This window comes from Danio rerio, chromosome 8 (assembly GCF_049306965.1).
Source record: "Danio rerio strain Tuebingen ecotype United States chromosome 8, GRCz12tu, whole genome shotgun sequence".
NCBI classification, from domain to species: domain Eukaryota; kingdom Metazoa; phylum Chordata; class Actinopteri; order Cypriniformes; family Danionidae; genus Danio; species Danio rerio.
Window position 1 is genome coordinate 12,687,668 of NC_133183.1, and position 20,762 is coordinate 12,708,429.

Below are 20,762 nucleotides of genomic sequence, written 5' to 3' on the forward strand. Positions count from 1 at the left end.
AGCCGGACACTGGGCCAGTCCAATATTAAGCAGCGGTTGCCTGGTGTAACTGGAGCCGTGTTCCCGCACTGGATATGAGGGGATTGGTTCTGTGTGTTCAACTCTATTTTAAGTTTTAACTGGCTGACAGTTTCAGGTGACAAGTGATGAGATATTATGCAACTGTACTCATATTCAAATACACATACATATACATTCACTGATGAGCCAAAACATTACGACCAGTCGACCATTGAATAAGCCTGCATATTAGTATATAGATGGCATCACCTATATACTATGACAGTGTTTCTCAACCATGTTCCTGGAGGAGCATCAGCATTGCATGTTTTGGATGTCTACTTTCTTTCACACCCCTTACAGGTCGTTTAGTCTCCGCGGATGAGCTGATAATCTGAATCAGGTGTATTTGTTGAAGGATTTGGTGAAAGATGATAATGTGCAGCGCTGGTGGTCCTCCAGGAACGTGGTTGGGAAACACTGTACTATATAACTGCAGTATAACTATGCTTCTATATAATAACTTTAACGAGTAAAAGCTATCAGCTACTAGTTAATTAATCAGCAGCTAATTAAGTTATAATAACAAATAACTAACTTTTCTGAATTCAATTGTAATATAGTAATGTTCACCTTTTGTAAAGCTGCTTTGAAACAATAACCATTTAGTGAAAAGCACTATACAAATAAACTTGAATTGAATATTGAAGGAACAATTCACACCAAAATTCTGTCTTATTTACATAAACTTCTTCGTTTTGCTGAAAATAAAAGGAAGGTTTTTTGAGAAATATCAATAGCCACACAGAACTTGCCACTCAATTACTAGTCACAAGAGCTTCAAGTTGGAAAAATAAAGAAGTATTGTAATAAATGGGTGGCACGATCTGTTTGGTTACTGATATTTGACCAAATACCTTTGTGTTCAGCAGAACAACAAACTGGGGCAATCGCAAACTGAAGACCAGGGGGCACTTCTGTTCATTTTTGAGAGGCACTTTATATCCAAAAAAAAAAGGGCATGTGCACTGCGCAGGCTGAGCCTTATCTGTGCAGTGCCTGACACTGATACCACCTCATACACTACAAAACCTGGGAGATTCTGCTAACCAGAGCCGGATTAACAGAAGCAGTGCCTTTACACTCTGCAGAGTAATATTTAGCAAATGAATAATAAGAACAGCCATAATAAATGTTTTTGTTGTAGAAAATAATTTGGTGTTGCATTATGGGTAATAATATAATAAAGGGGGGGTTAGGGTTTACCACAGCCCCAGGGCCCAATGTGTTCTTAATCCAGCCCCGGCTGGAGCCCAATCAGAATTTTGAATAGCTTATTTAAGCTGCCAATAGGGTGACCAGATATCCCATTTCCCCCCAGGCCATCCCGATATCTCGATACTCAAGCTCATCATAGGACAAAAATGACCATTTTACCACTGTTTGCAAGTTGTTTAAATATTATGTGGAGTATCATCTTAGGTAAACCGAATCGGTTATGGCTTAAATCTAACTGAACCTTTTGGAAAGCAAACATTTTAATGAATATTTACTTTTCCCCATGATAAAAACAACAATGGGGAATTAAAATATAAAAATATGAAGTTCGTTATGTAATTAATGTAATATATTCTGCATTCTGGTAGGCATACTTTTAAAAATAAAATATATAATCAAAAATAAATTCAACAGTAGAAATGAAACATTTGCTAATTATAAATAATAAGAATAATACAAATGATAAGATACGAAAGACCACGGAATAGTGTGTGTGATTAATCGAATCGCGATTGGTAACGTTGCGCTGAGCTAATGGCAAGAGGCAGCACCCAGAGCAGATGTGCGACTGCAGTCAGTGTGTGACAGTCTTACTAGCCAATTAAGTCAAAGACTATAGAATTCAAAACAAACAGGAAAGCGTGGAGAACTGGGATGATAGCATCTGTTGCTTCAGAAGAGTTAATAGATGTATTCATATCAAAGAAAAAAAAAAACAGCATGTCGGTAATATGGGAATATTTTGGTTTCAAAGTCACAGACACCGAACAAAAACAGGTCATGTGTAAGAGCTGTCGCAGAATTGTTGCCACAACACAAGGAAATACAACAACCAGCACCTAAAAAAAAAACACCACAGGCGGCTCTATGAGGAGTGTCTTGCTAAAAAGTCAACTAAACATATTGCCAGTGACACTCAATCTAGTAGTTAGCAACCGCAAAGTACAATTTCAGAGTTGTTTGCAGCTGTTACAACATATGAAAAAACATCACGAAGGCACCAGAAGAGAACTAATGCCATAACTCACTACTGTTTGCTCTAGGGAAAAATGAGTGTTTAATTTCTGAATATTTATAAACAAATTTGAATAAAAGCTAGAGTTAGTTAATATCTTATCAGTTCAGTTCCTTTTTTAACTAAAATATCAGTTAATTAAAACTAATATCGCAATTAGATATTTTCCCCAAATCGCACAGCCCTACCACGGAAGATACATTGGTGTCAGAATAAAATAAATGTGGCCCTTGGGTTTGCTATAGCCCCGGGGTCCAATGTGATCTTACTCGGGCCCTGCTGCTAACATCTTGGTGCCAGATACCTCAAGACCCCTTCAGGGGTTTTACAGGGCCCAAGGCTTTTTATCAGCACCATCCTAGCAACACAGAAAGTCCCAACAGCATATTAGGCAGCTGGTCATAATGTTTGGCTCCTGTGTAAATAAATATAAACATCAGACAAGTACACACAGTATGGTCAGATTCCAGTTAATTTACTGGTTAAACTTCTTGTAATATGGTAGGCACATCTGTTACACATGTATAATCCCCCACCCTCCCCCAAAAAAGACATGAAATGCTCGTTTTCACATGACTTTCTGATTAGAGATAGTCTGTGGTACTGATAAAGTGTGCTAAAATAGTAAAACAAATATACAAAAAACAAGTTTCTATATAGTTTAAAAAAAGAAAGGATTTGTTAACATAATGGCAAACTTAGTCTGTATTTTCTACCAAACATCTTGCCTCTGTTAGTGTGAGGACAGAAGGCCAAACGCAACCGCAGTAATAACAAGAACACATTGCAGATTTCATTCTCAATGAAATCAGGCACAGTATCAGACAAATGCCATATAAATAACACGACAGTCAACAAGAAAGATCATTTCAACTTCTTGGGAAACCTTCAGCGGCTCTTAAGAGGAGACCTCAGGCATGGAAACAATGCAACAAACCTTACTCTGATCCGTTACACTTCCAAGAAAAACTCTTTTGTTGGAAGATTTAAGACATTGATATGAGCTAAAGATGTCATGCTATAAAGGACACAGAAGGCGGCACGCAGATTTGGCATGAACACCAGCAGCACCATGATTCAAAAGGCCCTTAAAAGTAAAATCCAACAAACCCCTATGCTTAAAATCCAATCCAATTGTCTGCATCTGAACCAAATCATTAAGTATTATATATCAATATATACAATTATCATCTGAGAGCAAAGAAGGTGAAACTCTAGAGCAAATGTATCTAAAAATGGTAAATGCTAAAACTCTTTGGCTACCTTGAAAACAAACAAATAAAAAAAAAAACTGAAGAGAAAAAATTCCACACTTTTTTGAAGAAGAAGTTCTGTGTTCACAGTATTCCTGAGCATTGAACCTGCGGATTAAGATTAAAGGGCATTTCATTCGTTCTCTTCTGAGGCCTTTACAAATTCTGAGAAAATGACAGTCATAAATTATACTAATCCTGAAGTGTATGACTTGAAAACAGTTTCTTCTGGACATACAGATGTATTGTAAAACATTCTACGGGTCAAAACACCCTGCAAAGAACAGCTCCAAATATAATCCTAAAATTAAAACAATTAATCGGAAATTATATATATGTGTGTATACGTCTAGAATTTTTGCCATTGTGGTGCTTTAATGTCAAATGATGATTGGCAGTTAAGCACATTTCCTTCTCAATTATCATTATGTTAATGAGGAAATAATATATTCATTTTTATGCATCACAGTAATAGGTTTTGCCTTTATTTGATGTCTATTAAAAGAAGAGAATATTAAAAATAGCTAAATTATAATAAGAATGAGGGTAAATGTGATAAATTGTATATAAATAAAAAAAATTAAATCCTTCAGATTTTTGGATAAAATGTGCCATGAATATTAATTTTTATTTATTTTCCTCAATGCCAATCTGCTTGATGATCCCGTGTTTATAAGGGGTCAGAAGAGAATGTAGAATCATCCAATGCCCAATCTCAATGCCCGTTTTAAGTTGCTCTTCCAAAGGAAGAAGGAAAACCTAAGTACTAAGCCTCGGTTAAAACATGTAATGTCCATCGGCCTCATTTATATATATTACAGCAGGCCAACCCGGAAAGATGACCAGTTGTGCATTATTCCCTTTCAGCCAGCAGAGGGCGAAATCTGCGCATGCACACGGTGGTCATGAGGCTTCCAGCTGCCTGCTTAACAAACTGCTTCCAAAAAACAAACACAAAAATAGGGAGACAGTGCGGTCACATGACTTCACAGGACACGCCCAGACAGCCCTGCTTCCTGTCTTCTCTGCTGTTGAGCTTTTTCATGCGATAATGCCGGATCTCACGGACAAGGGTGTAGAAAGCATCCTCGACTCCCTGGAAAACAGAACATAACATACAGGATTTATAAAGGATGTTTTCTCAACATAATATATGCTACTCATAAAGCTGTAGGCTAAGCTTAGGTACTGAAACAGAAGAAAACTTGAGGCACTTCATAGTTTACACCTGGTCACTTTTATTTATCAAACACTTTAAAGGGGACCTACACTGCAAAAAATGCTTTTCCTACTTAGATTTTTTGTCTTGTTTCTAGTCCAAATATCTAAAAATTCCTAAATCAAGAAGAATTTTCTACACAAGCACAACATATTGTCTTGTTTTGAGAAATAATATGCCAATATTAAGTGAGTTTTTCCTTAAAACAAGCAAAATAATCTGCCAATGGGGTAAGCAAAATAATCTTACGTCAAAAGAAAAAACAAGATTATTTTGCTTACCCCATTGGCAGATTATTTTGCTTGTTTTAAGGAAAAACTCACTTAAGACAATATGTTTTGCTCGTCAAGAAAAGTCTTCTTGATATGAGAAATTTTAGATATTTAGTCTAGAAACAAGACAAAAAATCTAAGTAAGAAAACCATTTTTTGCAGTGTATATTGTGCTCCTTACAAGATGTAAAATAAATCTTTGACGTCTCTAGAGTGTTTACGTTAAGTTTAGCTCAAATTTCCACACAAACCTCAAAATAACCACACAAATGTTTAATCACTCTTTCAAATACCCCAGGTCGCTGAAGCCCTGACAGAATTGTCTTTGCCCACCTGTCTGGTTTTGGCAGAGGTTTCTACAAACTCAATGCCGTAGCTTCTGGCAAGTTCCTGAGCTTGCTTGGTGTCCACAGTCCTTGCCAAATCACATTTGTTCCCCACTAGGACCATGGGAACATCATCCGAGTCCTTCACACGCTTGATCTGCTCTCTGAAATGTACAGAAGTGTTAAAGGCATTATTGACAATAAAATACTACAAATATATCACATTTACAATATCTCTCATCCATAAAGCCCAGATATGGCTATTTTTTAATGTGTATGTTACTGTACATATAGTTGAATGCATAAAGCATGTATGAACATAATAGCAACATAATGGAAGTACACTCTTTCAAAGAACACATAATATTAGCTATTTTAATAATCAGGCATCGGAATCATAACGTGAAAATGTACATATCCGTAACAAATAATAAAAAAATGTTGACAAAAAGTGCAAGGTACCAAACACTAGGAAGAAAAGAAACATGTTTAACAAAGTCAATTTAGAGCACATGACACTGAACAGGCCATATACTCATCACAGGAAAATATACTATAGTAATGTATATTAAATACTATAGTTTTTTAACCACACCAACACCTTCAATAGGGACCAGATGAGATTATTGGTTTTATGGCAATATATATCGAATCACAAAACATTATTGAGGTCGTGTGCATGTGTTGTGCGAGAAGTCGATATATTGGTTATTGTGACAGCCCTAATCATAATATTTTGTTCATGAAACAAAAGCTGTTTAAGCTGCTGCCACATGCACCTTTTTATAAGACAAATTTGTAATATTTCATTTTTACAAGAGACATCTTGAATAGTTTGTTGTTCCTTTTCTTTCTATGCCATTTCCTTTCTGAATGTGAAATCAATGGTCTGGGGTCAGTGTTGCAAACTTGTGGACAAACTATGAGTGCAAATGTATGTGTAAGAATGGTTTATTGATTTTTCTAACAAAACCTTTGGTGGCATGAATATAGTATGCACATATAATATTCTGCATTCTTGCGTATACACACACACACACACACACAAAAAAAAAGATTAAATATGTGCATCTTTAAAAAGGTTTGGGAAAGGTTCAAGAGCCAGAATTTGAATTTGGGAGGCCGGGAGCACTGCAGCACCATATGTCAGCGCACTAAATACTGGGCTAGCGTGCCAATGGCAATATTAATATTACTGGTGTAATGGATCACAAATCTCATGGACTGGATCACGATACGAATTTTAAGTCACATATCGGACCCTTTTTCAGATCAGCAAAAAAGTAAGGAGACCAATGTCATTTGCTTTCAATTCATACAAAAATATTACTGTAAAACCATTGGTTTTAACAAACAGAACTTAAAACCTGTAATTTTAATGAAAATAAAAATCAAGAAAAACCAGCTGAAAAAAAGGAAAACATTCAACACAAAAAATGATCTTCGCTACTGTAGCTGATAATGCTAAATACAGAAATCTTGTACGACATATCAAATTAATTTTCATTAAATATATCAACGATTCACACATGAAACTTCATGTTTCATTATAGTTGGATCATTTTTGAGAACCTATTCACTGACAGAATTTTGATGGTTGTTTGTCGCCACCTGTTGGTTACACAATGTAATTGCTTTCACCAGTGTCAAGTTCCAGTAAACTGATTTTAATCTTTACCATAAACATTAGTGTTTATATCTGAACTATAAACTGTTCTCCCAGTACTTCTGTGTTATTTAATTGTTTGTAATGAACTGAAAAAAAGTGTAAATACTGAATCTCTGAAGGATTAATAAACATGCAAATCATTAATCCTTCATGTTACGCGGGTTTGAATTGAGATCTTGATCTTTTAATGTTTAATTGTGCAGGTTTACACTGAATGCATTAATGCAGGCTAAACAAGCAGTGAAAGAAAACACCTTTAATTAACAACCTAAGAAAGCATTTAGGTAGGTCGCACAACATCTTTTTCCATCATCATTATATTTTACAGCACAGCCAAAATGCTTTCATACACATGATTTGAATGATGCGGGAGGCGATCTCTCTCTGCAACTGTTTTAAATTTAGGATTAATCTACAAGTAAAAAAAAATGTATATATCTGCGGGTCACGTGTGTTGTGATTCGTATGGATCACAGATCAATTGTGATCCGTTACACCCCTAATTAATATAGAATAAAAACTAGTGTTATGCATTTTTACATACACACATTTGCATGCATTTATTAGAGAAAATGTTTATTTACATTTAGGTATAAAAAATAATGTTTACAATACAAATTATAAATAAATTTAAATATCTACGCACCAAAATAGTTTTGTATAGTTTTGTTTTTGTGCATGTGCATCACATATACATAAATATATATAATACACACACACATATATAAACTTTTATGCAGGATGCGATTGATCATGATAAATATTTGCCCAGCACTAATAAAAAAAAGATTAAACCATAACAATCAGTGATACAAAAATTTAATATTTAGCATTAAAAAAATGATAATATATTAAACTGAAAAATAGGGCGACGTGGTGGCTCAGTGGTTAGCACTGTCACCTCACAGAAAGAAGGTAGAGTCCAGGCTGGGTCAGTTAGCACTTCTTCTTTTTTTTTTTTTTTATAATTTTTTTTTCAGGTTTTTCACCTAATGGACAGGACAGTAGTAGAGTATTGACATGAAAGTGTGGGGAGCAGAGAGAATGGAGGGATTGGCATTTGACCTCGAGGTGGGAATCAAACTTGGGTCACTGTGAGCACCGAAGTGCATGTGTCGACGCACTAACCACTACACCATAGGCGCCGACAAGGCCAGTCGGCATTTCTGTGTGGATTTTGCATGTTCTCCCTGTGTTTGTGTGGGTTTCCTCCGGGTGCTCGGGTTTCCCCCATAGTCCAAAGACATGTGCTATAGGTGAATTAAATAAGCTAAATTGGCCGTAGTGTATGAGTGTGTATGGATGTTTCCCAGTACTGTGTTGCAGTTGGAAGTGCATCCGCTGCATAAAACATGTACTGAATAAGTTGGCGGTTCATTCCACTGTGGCGACCTCTGATGAATAAAGGGACTAAGCCGAAAGAAATGAATGAATGTACTGAAAAATCATATTTAATGTCAAATTCTTACTTGAAACTTTGAATGTGGGTAATGTACATGAATTTCTACAACTTAAAAACCAATAATGTAACTGCAATGGCTTTAATCTGCTCTCAGACCTGTACAAATGCACGTCGGCGAAGGATTTGCTGTTGTTGATAGCGAAGACGCAGAGGAAACCCTCTCCTGTCCTCATGTACTGGTCTCTCATTGCGCTGTACTCTTCCTGGCCTGCAGTGTCCAGGATGTCCAGCAGACACGTCTCGCCGTCAATCACCACCTGCTTCCTGTAAGAGTCCTGCAGGGAAAGACAAGATTGCCACTGTAAATCTATCGGACATTTTCACAGTATGTCTGATAATATTTTTCTTCTGGAGAAAGTCTTGTTTTATTTCGCCTAGAATAAAAGCAGTTTTTAATTAAAAAAAACTATTTTAATGTAAAAATTATTAGCCCCCTTAAGCAATATTTATTTTCAAATATCTACAGAACAAATCATCGTTATACAGTAACTTGCGCAATTACCCTAACCTGCCTAGTTAACCTAGTTAAGCCTTTAAAAGGCACCTATAATGAAAATCAACTTTGTGTTGGTTGTAAGCTGTTTGGACAGAACTGTGTGTAGGTATAGTTGGAGTAACAAACTCAAAAACTCAAAACGTCTCTTTTTTAAAAAACGTTGACGTTAAAATTGGATCCAAATCCCAGTGATTTTGAGGCCCACCACAATGAGACGTAGGAGTGTGGTTTTCACCACCCAACAAAATGACTGACAGGCACCATGTTTCTATAATAACATGCATACACGTGTCCACAGATTTTTTTTTTTTTGCAAATAAACTGGAATTAAAATGTTACAACTCTGTGATTTTTATAAATTTAAAATGTTTTTAAAACAGAGCATGTTTGTAATAAAGATTGTAATTCTTAACTGTAAATGTAAGTTTTAACTGCTATAATCACCACAGCCGCATTGTGTCAGTATGTGTGTGTGTGTGTGTGTGCTGCAAATGGCATTTCTGTGAGACTCATCATTTCAGAAAGGCTTGAATAAATTCCACCACATATACATGAATTAAACAAACTTGGCATTTATGACTAATGAGCTGTATTTCAGCTTCATCCAAGTCTGTCTCTATCACTGACTGCTGTTTATCTGATGTAACGCATGATGAAAAGCAGACACGCATGTGAGTATGGTGGGCGGGGAGAAGAATCTCATTTGCATTTAAAAGCTACAGGCTACAAAAACAGCTACACTGTATGCAGACACCAAAATGGGATTATTCTGGAGGCTGTAATAAATCTGATGGGTATTTTGAGCTGAAACTTTACAGACAAATTCTTTAGACAACAAAGGGTTATCTTACATCTTGTAAAAAGGCGTAAAATAGGAGCCCTTACAATACAGATACAGACCTATAAATGTCCTCAGGTTAAAGTCTAAGTACATATTTTTTAAACTACTTGGTAAAACACAGTTCCTGAGGAAAAACTACTCACAGTAAAGTATTTGTAATTTGGGTCACACTTTACAATAAGGTTTCATTAGTTAATGTATTTACTAACATGAATTATTTATGAACAATACTTGTACAGCATTTATTAATCATGATTCAACATTTAGGCAGCACTGTGACTCAATGATTAGCACTGTCGCCTCACAGCAAGAAGGTCACTGGTTTGAGTCCCAGCTGGGCCAGGTGGCATTTCTGTGTGGAGTTTGCATGTTCTCCCCTTGTTCGTTTGGGTTTCTCTAGTTTCCCCCACAGTCCAAAGAGATAAGCGCTATAAGCGAATTGGGTAAACCAAATTGGCTGTAGCGTATGAGTGTGTGTATGAATGAGAGTGTGTATGGGTGTACTGGGTTGCAGCTGGATGGGCATCTGCTGCATAAAGCACATGCTGGAATAGTTGGCGGTTCATTCTGCTGTGGCGACCCCTGATAAATAAGGAACTAAGCTAAAGGAAAATTAATGAATAGGTTCAACATTTACTAATGTATTGTTAAAATCCAAATTTCCAAAAATCCAAACACCGTCAGTTAACATGAACGAACCATGAACAACTGTATTTTCATTAACTAATGTTAACTAACAACAAATACTGTAATCAATGTATTGCTCATTGTTTGCTCATGTTAGTAAATGCATTAGCTAACATGAACTAATACAACCTTATTTTAAAGTGTTATTGTAAATGGTTACTTTATACCACTGCAGGCAACAAATAAAAATGTCAAAAGGTGGTCATGCATTAAATTGTTAAATGTCAAGTACGAAAAAAGTACACTAATTCACAATCAGTCAAAAACTTTGAGAGAGAGGGAGAGAGAGCCATTTTGAAAGAAATGAATACTTTAAGCCAGCAAGAATGCATTAAATTGATCAAAAATATCAGAAAACACTTAAAATTTTACCCAAAAAAAAAATGGACAGCCTTTATCTGAAACAGAAATCCTTAGTAGCTTTAAATGTATGACAGAATACATGTAAACATTCTTGAGCAACAAATCAGCATAGTAGAATGATTTCTGAAAAATCATGGGACACCAAAGACTGGAGTGACATATTAGCAGAAAACCATTATTTAAAAACGTAATTAAAATAATTCGCAATCTCACGTTAATTGTAGTGTAGTGAAAGTATAGTAAATTTCCTCATGTACCTCAATAGTGGGGTCATATTCATCCACAAAGTGATTCTGGATGAGCTGGATTGTTAACGCGCTCTTCCCAACACCTCCTGCTCCCACAACAACCAGCTTATACTCAGTCATCTTACAGTCCTGAGGGACCACCTGTAATTAAAGACAGAGAGTAAGCACATCTAAACATTAACAATACTCACACACAGTTTGACTCACAGTTTAATAACAAAGCATGTTGTGTGTGTATGGTTTTTTTTTAAAGCAATGCAATCATTTTTTCACTTTTTTTTATATTTATACACCCAGACAAAAAGAGAGAAAAGGTGTAACATCTTTCGAAGGTTTGGGGTTGGTAAGATTTTTAAAAATATTATATTTAAAAATGTAAATAAGTCTTTTAAGCTCACAAAAGCTGCATTTATTTTGCTGTATTAAAAATAAAAATAAAAATTTAAAGTATTGCAAAATGTTATTATCATTTTTAAAAACTTCTTTATATCCATTTTTAAAATGAAATTGTATCCTGTTTTTCAAAAGTTTTAGCATCGTTTAGATTTGATGCTCAAGAAACATTTGTATCAATGACGAAAACAGATCATTCATTCATTTTCCATTACTGGGAAACATCCATACACAAATTCACTCATACACTATGGCCAATTAAGTTTATCCAATTCACTAATAGCTCATGTCTTTGGACTAGGGTTGTAACGGTATGAATTTTTCACGGTATGATAATCGTCTAAAACAATACCACGGTTTGACGGTTTCGCGGTATACGGTATGTTACAAAATAATAGAACAGTGAAGCAAATTTGACTTTTTCCAAAAAATATATTTTTAGTTTCTATAAACAACACCACTTACAATGAACAAATAAAAATAAGAAAATAATAAATAATGTGTCAAAGTCCAAATAAAGTCCAAATAAACATGGTGCAAATCCTCAGTAAAAAATAGATATAAATATTTACTATACTATAAATAGTTACATAACGAAACTAGATTCAATATGGAACATCCCTAGGTTTTATGTGCCAGCATGGATATGGTTGTCTATCGATATGGATTTGGATGTGGTTGTATGCAATGCAGACAAACAGCTGCACCTTCATTTGTGTCTTTTGAAAACAGCAAGAGCAGCAGTTCGTCTTTGCTGTGTCACTGTTTTGTCATGTTTCTGTGCTGCTGTGCATGCAAAAGTACTTAGTATGAGAATTATTTCATGCAAAACTTTTTTTTTGCGTTTTATTTAGCCGCGCATAAATGTATGCCTCTCTCTCATTCCGTGTTGTTCAAAAAGCTTGGTCCACAAACAAAAGCGAAACCTATGCTTATTGGTTGTGATATAGCGAGTTTGAACCAATCTGGGCATGGAGGAGGGACAATGCATCATGTCTGATTTGTCCGGAGACACAGTGACGAGCGTTTCTTTGTCAAATCAGCGTTGTCAAATGTTGATGACGTAACCGCACTGATTCCGGAGCCTCTGAAAGTCCGCGAATGTTATGTGATACAGCACTGGAAAGCTGAGATTCTCTTCTTTATGCCAATCTTTGAATTGTATGAATCGGATCAGCGAATCAAAAGTTATTAAACATTTAAGAGCAATACTTATTTTTAGCCGCGGGCGGCTGTCTCGGTCTTTAAGGGTTAAAACCGTTGATATGCAATTGTTCATGGTATGATAATCGTGCACGTTCAAATCGTGGTAAACCGTCATACCGGTATATTGTTACAACCCTACTTTGGACTGTGGGGGAAACGGGAGCACGCCAACACGGGGAGAACATTCAAACTCCACACAGAAATGCCAACTGGTCGATATGAACGATACTGGATAATCCCACACTGGGTTGGGGATTCATATCGATATATCCCCAGAACCCGATACACCGCTCAGCCTTAATAAATAGATTTACAAACTACAGGTGAAGTATGTGGCGAGGCAGTTACGCAGTAGGTAGTGCTGCCTCACAGCAAGAAGGTCGCTGGGTCACTGCTTCGAACCTCGGCTAAGTTGGTGTTTCTGTGTGGAGTTTGCATGTTCTGCCTGCCTACGCGTGGGTTTCCTCCGGGTGCTCCGGTTTTCCCCACAGTCCAAAGACATGCGGTACAGGTGAATTGGGTAGGCTAAATTGCCCGTAGTGTATGAGTGTGTGTGGATGTTTCCCAGAGATGGGTTGTGGCTGGAAGGGCATCCCTTGCGTAAAGACTTGCTGGATAAGTTGGCGGTTCATTCCGCTGTGGCGACCCCGGATAAATAAAGGGACTAAGCCTACAAGAAAATGAATGAATGAATGAGGTTAAGTATGTACACCAGAGGCCCGTTTCTGAAAGAAGGTTGAGTAACAACTCGGAGTATGCTCACCCTGAAATGACAGAAACTCTGGGTTTCCGTTTCAAAATGGCAGGTTTGTCAAACTCGAGAAAGCAGGGTAAGTCAAGCCTGTTTCTGATAGAGAGGTAACTTTTACTGAGAGTCAGTTACCATGGTAACTGAAGCGGTATTTTTTCGCCTTAGTCTTATGTCATTCATAGCCTAGATTTCAGTCACACAAAGAACAAAGTTACGAGAAAGGCTTGTCCTTTTTTGGAAAAATTACAATTAGATTTAAAACCATAGTTTCAAGTATAACCTTTGATATTAATGCAAAACAACAAAAATTCACTATGCACCTTTTGTAAAGCTACTTTGGAACAATAATTGTTGTAAAAAAACGCAAACTACAAATTAGCTTAATTTGAAAAGTCTGAACTGTCAGTCAATTCAAAGCATCTTTGCTGCATTAAAAGCATTTGTGTGTTCCGATAACAAAATTTAAAGACTGCAAACATTGGAAAGCAAGTGCATGATCAAATGACTGTAATCAGCACCACTGATTCATCCCTAAAAGCGTTGAGAAAAGTAACATGCACTACTTTGCAACACAGCACTGGTGTGATTTGCAGTTCATTAACAATAAACTAAAATCATATGCACTTGAATTAAATTAATTACACACGTTCTTATACTTTATGACTCATACAGAAGGCAACTTCTCAACAGTCATGTGACCACCAACATTAGGAGTGCAATAACCGTTTCTCACAGAACCCCCCATCTGCAAACATTACCCCTGCAGTCTATTTATAGAGCAGCTAAATGTCAAAGTCACTCTCAGAGTACAGCCAGGAAAAGACATTAACCTGGCTGAAGAGCACAGGTCACTGACCCCTGAGCTGTTTATGCTTGTTCAACTTAAACTTGATACACACAGAGTCAAGTTTACTGCAATTAATACTTATATCAGATCTGTGCATATTAGTCAAGAATATTGTGTGTATTTGTAATCATTCATCAAATTAAAAAGCAGCTCTTCCTATTCAAGTCATCATTTCCATTAATGTCACATATGTTGTGAATAGGGGTGTAATGGATCATAGTTGATTCGTACGGATCAAAACCCACGATTCGCAACACATGTGACTCGTGGATCAATGCGTTTTTTTCTTACTTGTAGATTAATACTAAATTTGTAATGATTGCAGAGAGATCGCCTCTCACATCATTCAAGTAACATGTATGAAAGCGTTTAGGCCTAAAATATAATGATGACAGAAGAAGTTGTGGTAGGTTATTGAAGATATAGTGGGTTTCTTAGGTTATTAAAGGTGTTTTCTGTCACTACTTGTTAAGCCTACATTAATGCATGTAGCTGCATGATTAATCATTAAAAGATCAGGATCTCAACACCCACGCAAAATAAATTATAAATGATGGTGATTTGCATGTTTATTAATCCTTTGAATCGCTGCATTCAAGTCTGTGTTTGAAAATTGCAAAAATCAAGAAAGAGATTCAGTCTTTAGTTAGTTATGAAGTTACAAACAGTCAAATAACACAGACGTACTGGAAGAACAGTTTATAATTTAGGTAAAACCCTTGATGTTTATGGTAAAGATTAAAATCACCATCATTTGCTCAAAAATGTAAGTTGTTGGCAGCAATTATATTATGTAACCAATAGGTGGCAACAACTAGCCATCAAAAATATGCCACTGAATAATTCTTCAAAAATGACACATCTAGCAATAAAACACGAAGTTGAATGATTGAATAACTGAATCATTCACTAAAAATGAGGTTAAAAATAAATCTGGGATGTACAAATAATAATGTTAGATTTACACATTTAGTGTTAGTAACAGTGAATTTTTCAAAGTACTGCATACTTTACTATTTATTTTCATTCAGCTGAATATTTTATTTTATTTTATTTTGATTAAAATTACAGGTTCTAAAATCTGTTTGTTGAAACTCAGTACTGTTTTTGTAATAAATGGAAAGCAAATTACATTTGTCGTCTCCTCTTTTTGGCTGATCTGAAAAATGGTTCGATCCGTGACAAAAAAAACACACAATGTGATCAGAACTGTGATCTGTTACTACACTAGTTTTGAGTCATGTTGAATAATTGGAAACCATATTTTTGCTTTTTGTTAGCAAATTCGCTCTTAATGGGAGTTTATTCTTGTATGCACCACCAACACCATACTGCCTTGCAAAGGCTAAAGGCAGTAACTTTGTTTTTTGAGTTAATGACATTTTTGAGATATTTGGGGATCTTAATTTGTTGCTTTTCTATAATTGGCAGATTTCTATAATAAATTTAGCTAGAGAACAAAATTATTAAAATCATTTTTTGTCAGTTCTACACCCAAGCCATTTAAATTCTTATGCTTTTATTTGTTTTTAGCTCCATGACATCTTATATGGCCATTTTCACAGCAAGAAAAAGTATACTGGATATTAGGGCTGAACGATATTGGACAAATCTAACACTGCAATATTTTTATTCTGAGATAGACATTTCGATATTAATACAATTTCACCAGATGTCTTAATATCTCTATTTGGAAAGAATTTATAATGTTAGATTGATTCGGATGATTCAGTGGGAGTGCATCTGCATAAAATCTAATAATCTATAAATAAAATCAAGAAAGAGATACAATTGAAATTAAACCACAGCAAACTGAACTAAACTGAACTTCTGCTCTGAAAACTGGACTGACACAGTTTCTCGAACTTCTGTGTTAAGCTGTTTTGACAATCAACATTGTAAAAGCGCTATAAAAATAAACATGAATTAAACTGATTGGCTCAGTGGTTAGCACTGTCACCTCACAGCAAGGTCGCTGATTCGAGTCCTGGCTTGGTCAGATGGCATTTCCTTGTGGAGTTTGCATGTTCTCCCCATGTTCTGGTAGATTCGGGTGCTCTGGTTTGCCCCAGAGTCCAAAGATATGCGCTATAGGTGAATTTAACAAGCTAAATTGACCATAGTGTATGTGTGAATGAGAGTGTATGGGTGTTTCCTATTACTGGATTGCAGCCAGAAGATTGCGCTGTGTAAAACATATCCTGGCTAAGTTGGCGGTTCATTCTGCTGTGGCGACCCCAAGTGAATAAAGCGACTAAGCCGAAGTAAAATGAATGAATTAGCATTTTTGGATAGAAACATAGCTATTGTCAGCTGATTATGTGAATATATATTCAAATGTTTAGGAGGTGAACCACAGGTGAATGCTCAGATAACGGTGTAAAATTGACTCACTTCAGTCTGAGTTTCAGCTTCTTGTGGTGGGTGGGACGCTTCAGATTTTAAAAAGCATGTGATTGGTTAGAAGATCTAATGAATGTTCTGAATAATTTTTTCATGATGTTGGTGCAGTGGAGCACACTAGATTAGAGATCTTTAAAGAGGTAGTTCACCCAAAAATGAAAGAACTGTTATCATTTATTCTTCCTCTATTTGTTCCAAACCTGTTTGAGCTTCTTTCTTCTGTTGAACACAAAGGAATATTTACTAAAGAACGTTGAAAAAAATGATGACTTCTATAGTATTTTTTTGTTGCCACTATGGATGTAAATGGCTGCTTTTTAAACATTTTTCTGAATTTTTATTTTCATTTTTGGGTGAACAATCCCTTCAAGACTAACATGGATACTCGATTTTCATTTAAGTGAATCATTTTCTGTCATTTCAAGAAGCTTATTTGAAATCGATTCATTCAAGTTATCATTTGATAAAAAAACAAATGTTATACAGACAGAGTTTGGCTACATGATTGTGGTTTAAATGTTGGAAATTTGGGTTTGATTTTGATAAAATCCTAGGTTTAAAGTTACTAATGCACACACTCAGTTACATATGACATCATTAAGGACGTCGGTCAAAGGTTAGCAGCAGCATAGCTGGGATATTTTTGCTTCACTTTATAATGTGGAGGAAAGTGGAGATGCATCATCCATCTTGTTTTAAAGCCCATGTTTGAAATCTATTTTCAAAAGCAAGCATTTTCATTACCATTCAAGCATTACCACTGCAGTATAAATGAACAGTCAAAATGCAAAAAGAAGAAGAAAATCAGTTTGAGTCGATAAAACACTTAAACTCTTATAAACCTCTGGCTAATTTTGGTGCATTCGTAAAAATGCTAATTCATGTACACTTTACCTGCAAAATAAACAAAAAATAAATAAATAAATAATGCATTTTGACTTTATTTAGATTGCATATATTAAGGCGCAACAATACATCGTTTGAGCATTGATATCGCAATGTTTATTTCTGCAATAGTCACATCGTAGGATTCGATTATTTATTAAATTTATTTATACAATCATGACCATGCTATTTTATGCTTGATTGTTTCATTTGATGAGTCTCCCCATACAGTTTGATAAAGCACTTGATACAGACCCGAAAGTCGCTTCAGAGTCGGGGTTCAATTTTAAACTGGCTGGCAGGAGCTGCTAGTTGCAGGTCACGTGACAAGCTGCCAGTGGCAGGCTGCCAGGTCACGTGACCTGTCAGTGCTGGGTTAGTTGCAGTTGCGGCTGGCGTGTCCCTTTTTTCTCTGCATATATTAACTTAGCATCATGAGTGTAATTTTATGAAGCTTTTCATTTAGACATTGGGTACATTACAAGGGTTAATTCTATATACATTGCTCAAATAGCTGTGAATACAACCGAACATTTACTGATGCCTCCCCCAGCAGCTCAGCAAGCATGATCGTGTTTCCAGTCTGGTGCATCCCCTCGCACTCTTACAGGAATTGCTTTTTTTCACGGGACGTCACCAATCCCAATTCTACCCCTTCTCCCTTTCACTTACTCCTAGTTTTGCGCATTCACATGAAGGGGTAGTGGTGTCCCAACTCTATTTAGCTTGAAGGTGTAGGGCTAAGGGAAAGAGTTAGATACCCCATAAAACTAGTCAAGGGGTAAGACGTTACGTTTACATTTCATTTCTTAGGGGTAAATTTTGAAGTCCCTCCCCTTCACAATCTGTTTCAAGGCCCAAGGGGAAAGGGTACAAAAACAGAATTGAGATTAGGCCTTATCAAGCAGATAAGCAGCCACTTAGGGCCCCAGGAAATCTGAGGGCCCTCAAATAAATACCCAAGAGTATAAATGATATTATAAATTACACATAAAATTGTTTTGGATCATATTTTGTATAGTGAGGGTCTAAATGTTTTAATTTGAACAAAATCATTACATGCGTGTTATTGTGTGCAAATGTGTAACCCACCTTCAATCATCTCAAATTAGTAAAGATTTTGTTTTGAAAAGGAACTACCCCAGTGTCAGCTCGCTGACAAAAAAAAAAAAAGCTAAATAATAATAATAAAAATTAAGAACAAAAGGTGCATTTTAGAACTTTTGGGCCCCTTGGCTGGAATTGCAAGAACACTAAATACGCCCCTGCCATTGAATCTCACTGCCTGTGGTTTTAGCTTTCATAAGTGAAAATATTCAACTAGTCCCCCTGGTGGTGTAACACACTAATCTTAATTAAATAACATAGTAATGTAAAACTAACAAACCATGTTTGTGGTGTTTTTGTGTTAACGTTAGGTCCACAAAACAAACACACAAGCAACAAACACCAAGAGAAGCCCAATGGGTTGATTAACAGAAAATTCCCAACATAAATAAAGATAAAACATGTTTGTTTGTTTTTTTTTACCAGAAAAAAATGTGACTTTTAGATGCCAATGAGAAATAAGATCCGTCCATGAAACTACATGTATCCCACATGTTTTGAAATCTTGTCTACGTAGAAAGCTCACTAGGATTTGGGACACAGCCTTTATTTCGCACAAAGAAGGAAATTAGCGTTTTAAAAGCATCCACAGCCCGTTTGCGAGTGCCAAACACTTATATACAAGCCCGTGGAGACTCGAGGATGGTTATACATGTGAAGGAGAGTCCCTGTAAGGCGTGGAGAAGGAAACTCACCGCTTACACTGCAGTTCTGCGACCTCTGGCTGATCTGATCAACAGGGCTCTGCTTATTACTGCTCCCTCGCCCAAAATAATGCCATGAGGAGCCCTCCAAAAGTCACTTCACACCCGTCTGGAGGCAGCGTAACCCGCGGTAACCAGATTCGTAGAGAGGCCACAAATCCAGGTATTATAAACAGCCGTTAAACAAGTCTGGCCAAAGTTTTGAATAAGAGTTGAGCAAGCAGCTTCCCCAGAACTTCACGATTCACGGCGACTTCCGGCTTCAGAATTCCACAAATCGTATCAAAATAAAAGTCCTGCCGCACATGAATGTGTGACGTCATAGGTCGCGCAAAAAAAGATTTTTTATTGGTTTCAAAAACAGTTAACAACAGATTGCATAAATACATTAGAAAAAAACTGAGATGTTGTTACAATCTGCATAATACATTTTAAAGAAAGAAGAAAGAAAAAAGAAAGAAAAGAAAGAAAGAAAGAAAGAAAATACCAGAGGTCAAATGACATAAGGTTATACATTGAAAGCCAATTTTTACTTTTAAAAGATTTTTTGTTTTTTATGCCTATTAAAGACAAAATATATGACTTATAGTCAATTTAAAAAATAGCCGGAATGTAAATAAATTTCCAAAAATTTACACTTGTGAATAAAAAACTTACCAATTATAATAAAAGAACAATAAATGCAAGATTTAGAGTTGTAATAAAAGAAAATGATGTCAAAAGTATTTAAACAAACATCAACATTAGTTTTTTCTGAGAGATAAATACATTGTTCCATCCAAAATATCTTCACACAAGAACATTCACAAAAAAGATGAACAATGGTTTCTTCCAAGTCACAAAAAGTCCATTTGTTTTCAATATCCATTTACTAAATAAGCTATCACAAGGATAACTTCTATGTAATATTTTATATGTATTTTTTTTTTTACTTCGTTAGTTATCAAATATTTGAAGATTCCAGGTAACGTCCCAATTTATGTTATATGTAGCCAGCCATTTAAAAGAAGAAGCTGGAATTTTTTTGGTTAAAAAATTCTGCATCACTCAATTATTGAATTTATCCCCAACTATTGATATCCCTTCTGTTGAGATTGGGTTGTTTGGTCTATAGGTAGGATACAGATGAAAAGTGTGTACCCCTTTCAATAAAGTTTTTATAAACCACTGTGAATGGGATTAATTACTGTGTTGTTTTCTTTTACCGAGGGTTTAAAATTGAGCTTTTTAGAAAACTCAGAAAATGAATATAACGTACCATTGTCATATAATAATTGACTAATAAAACAAATATCATTTAAGAACCATTTCTCGAAAAAGAAAGTTTTATTTTTGTA

At 35.8% G+C, this 20,762-nt stretch overlaps 1 protein-coding gene across 1 annotated transcript; it reads right to left on the minus strand.

Moving 5' to 3' along the window:
- Window positions 1–2,752: 2,752 nt before the first annotated feature.
- nras (NRAS proto-oncogene, GTPase) lies at window positions 2,753–19,692 on the minus strand. Its single transcript, NM_131145.2, has 5 exons — window positions 19,417–19,692; window positions 11,139–11,270; window positions 8,591–8,769; window positions 5,371–5,527; window positions 2,753–4,642 (listed from the first exon to the last, which is right to left on the minus strand). Exons 2-5 carry the CDS (start codon window positions 11,247–11,249, stop codon window positions 4,523–4,525), a joined length of 567 nt encoding a protein of 188 aa, NP_571220.2. The 5' UTR covers window positions 11,250–11,270; window positions 19,417–19,692; the 3' UTR covers window positions 2,753–4,522.
- Window positions 19,693–20,762: the final 1,070 nt, after the last annotated feature.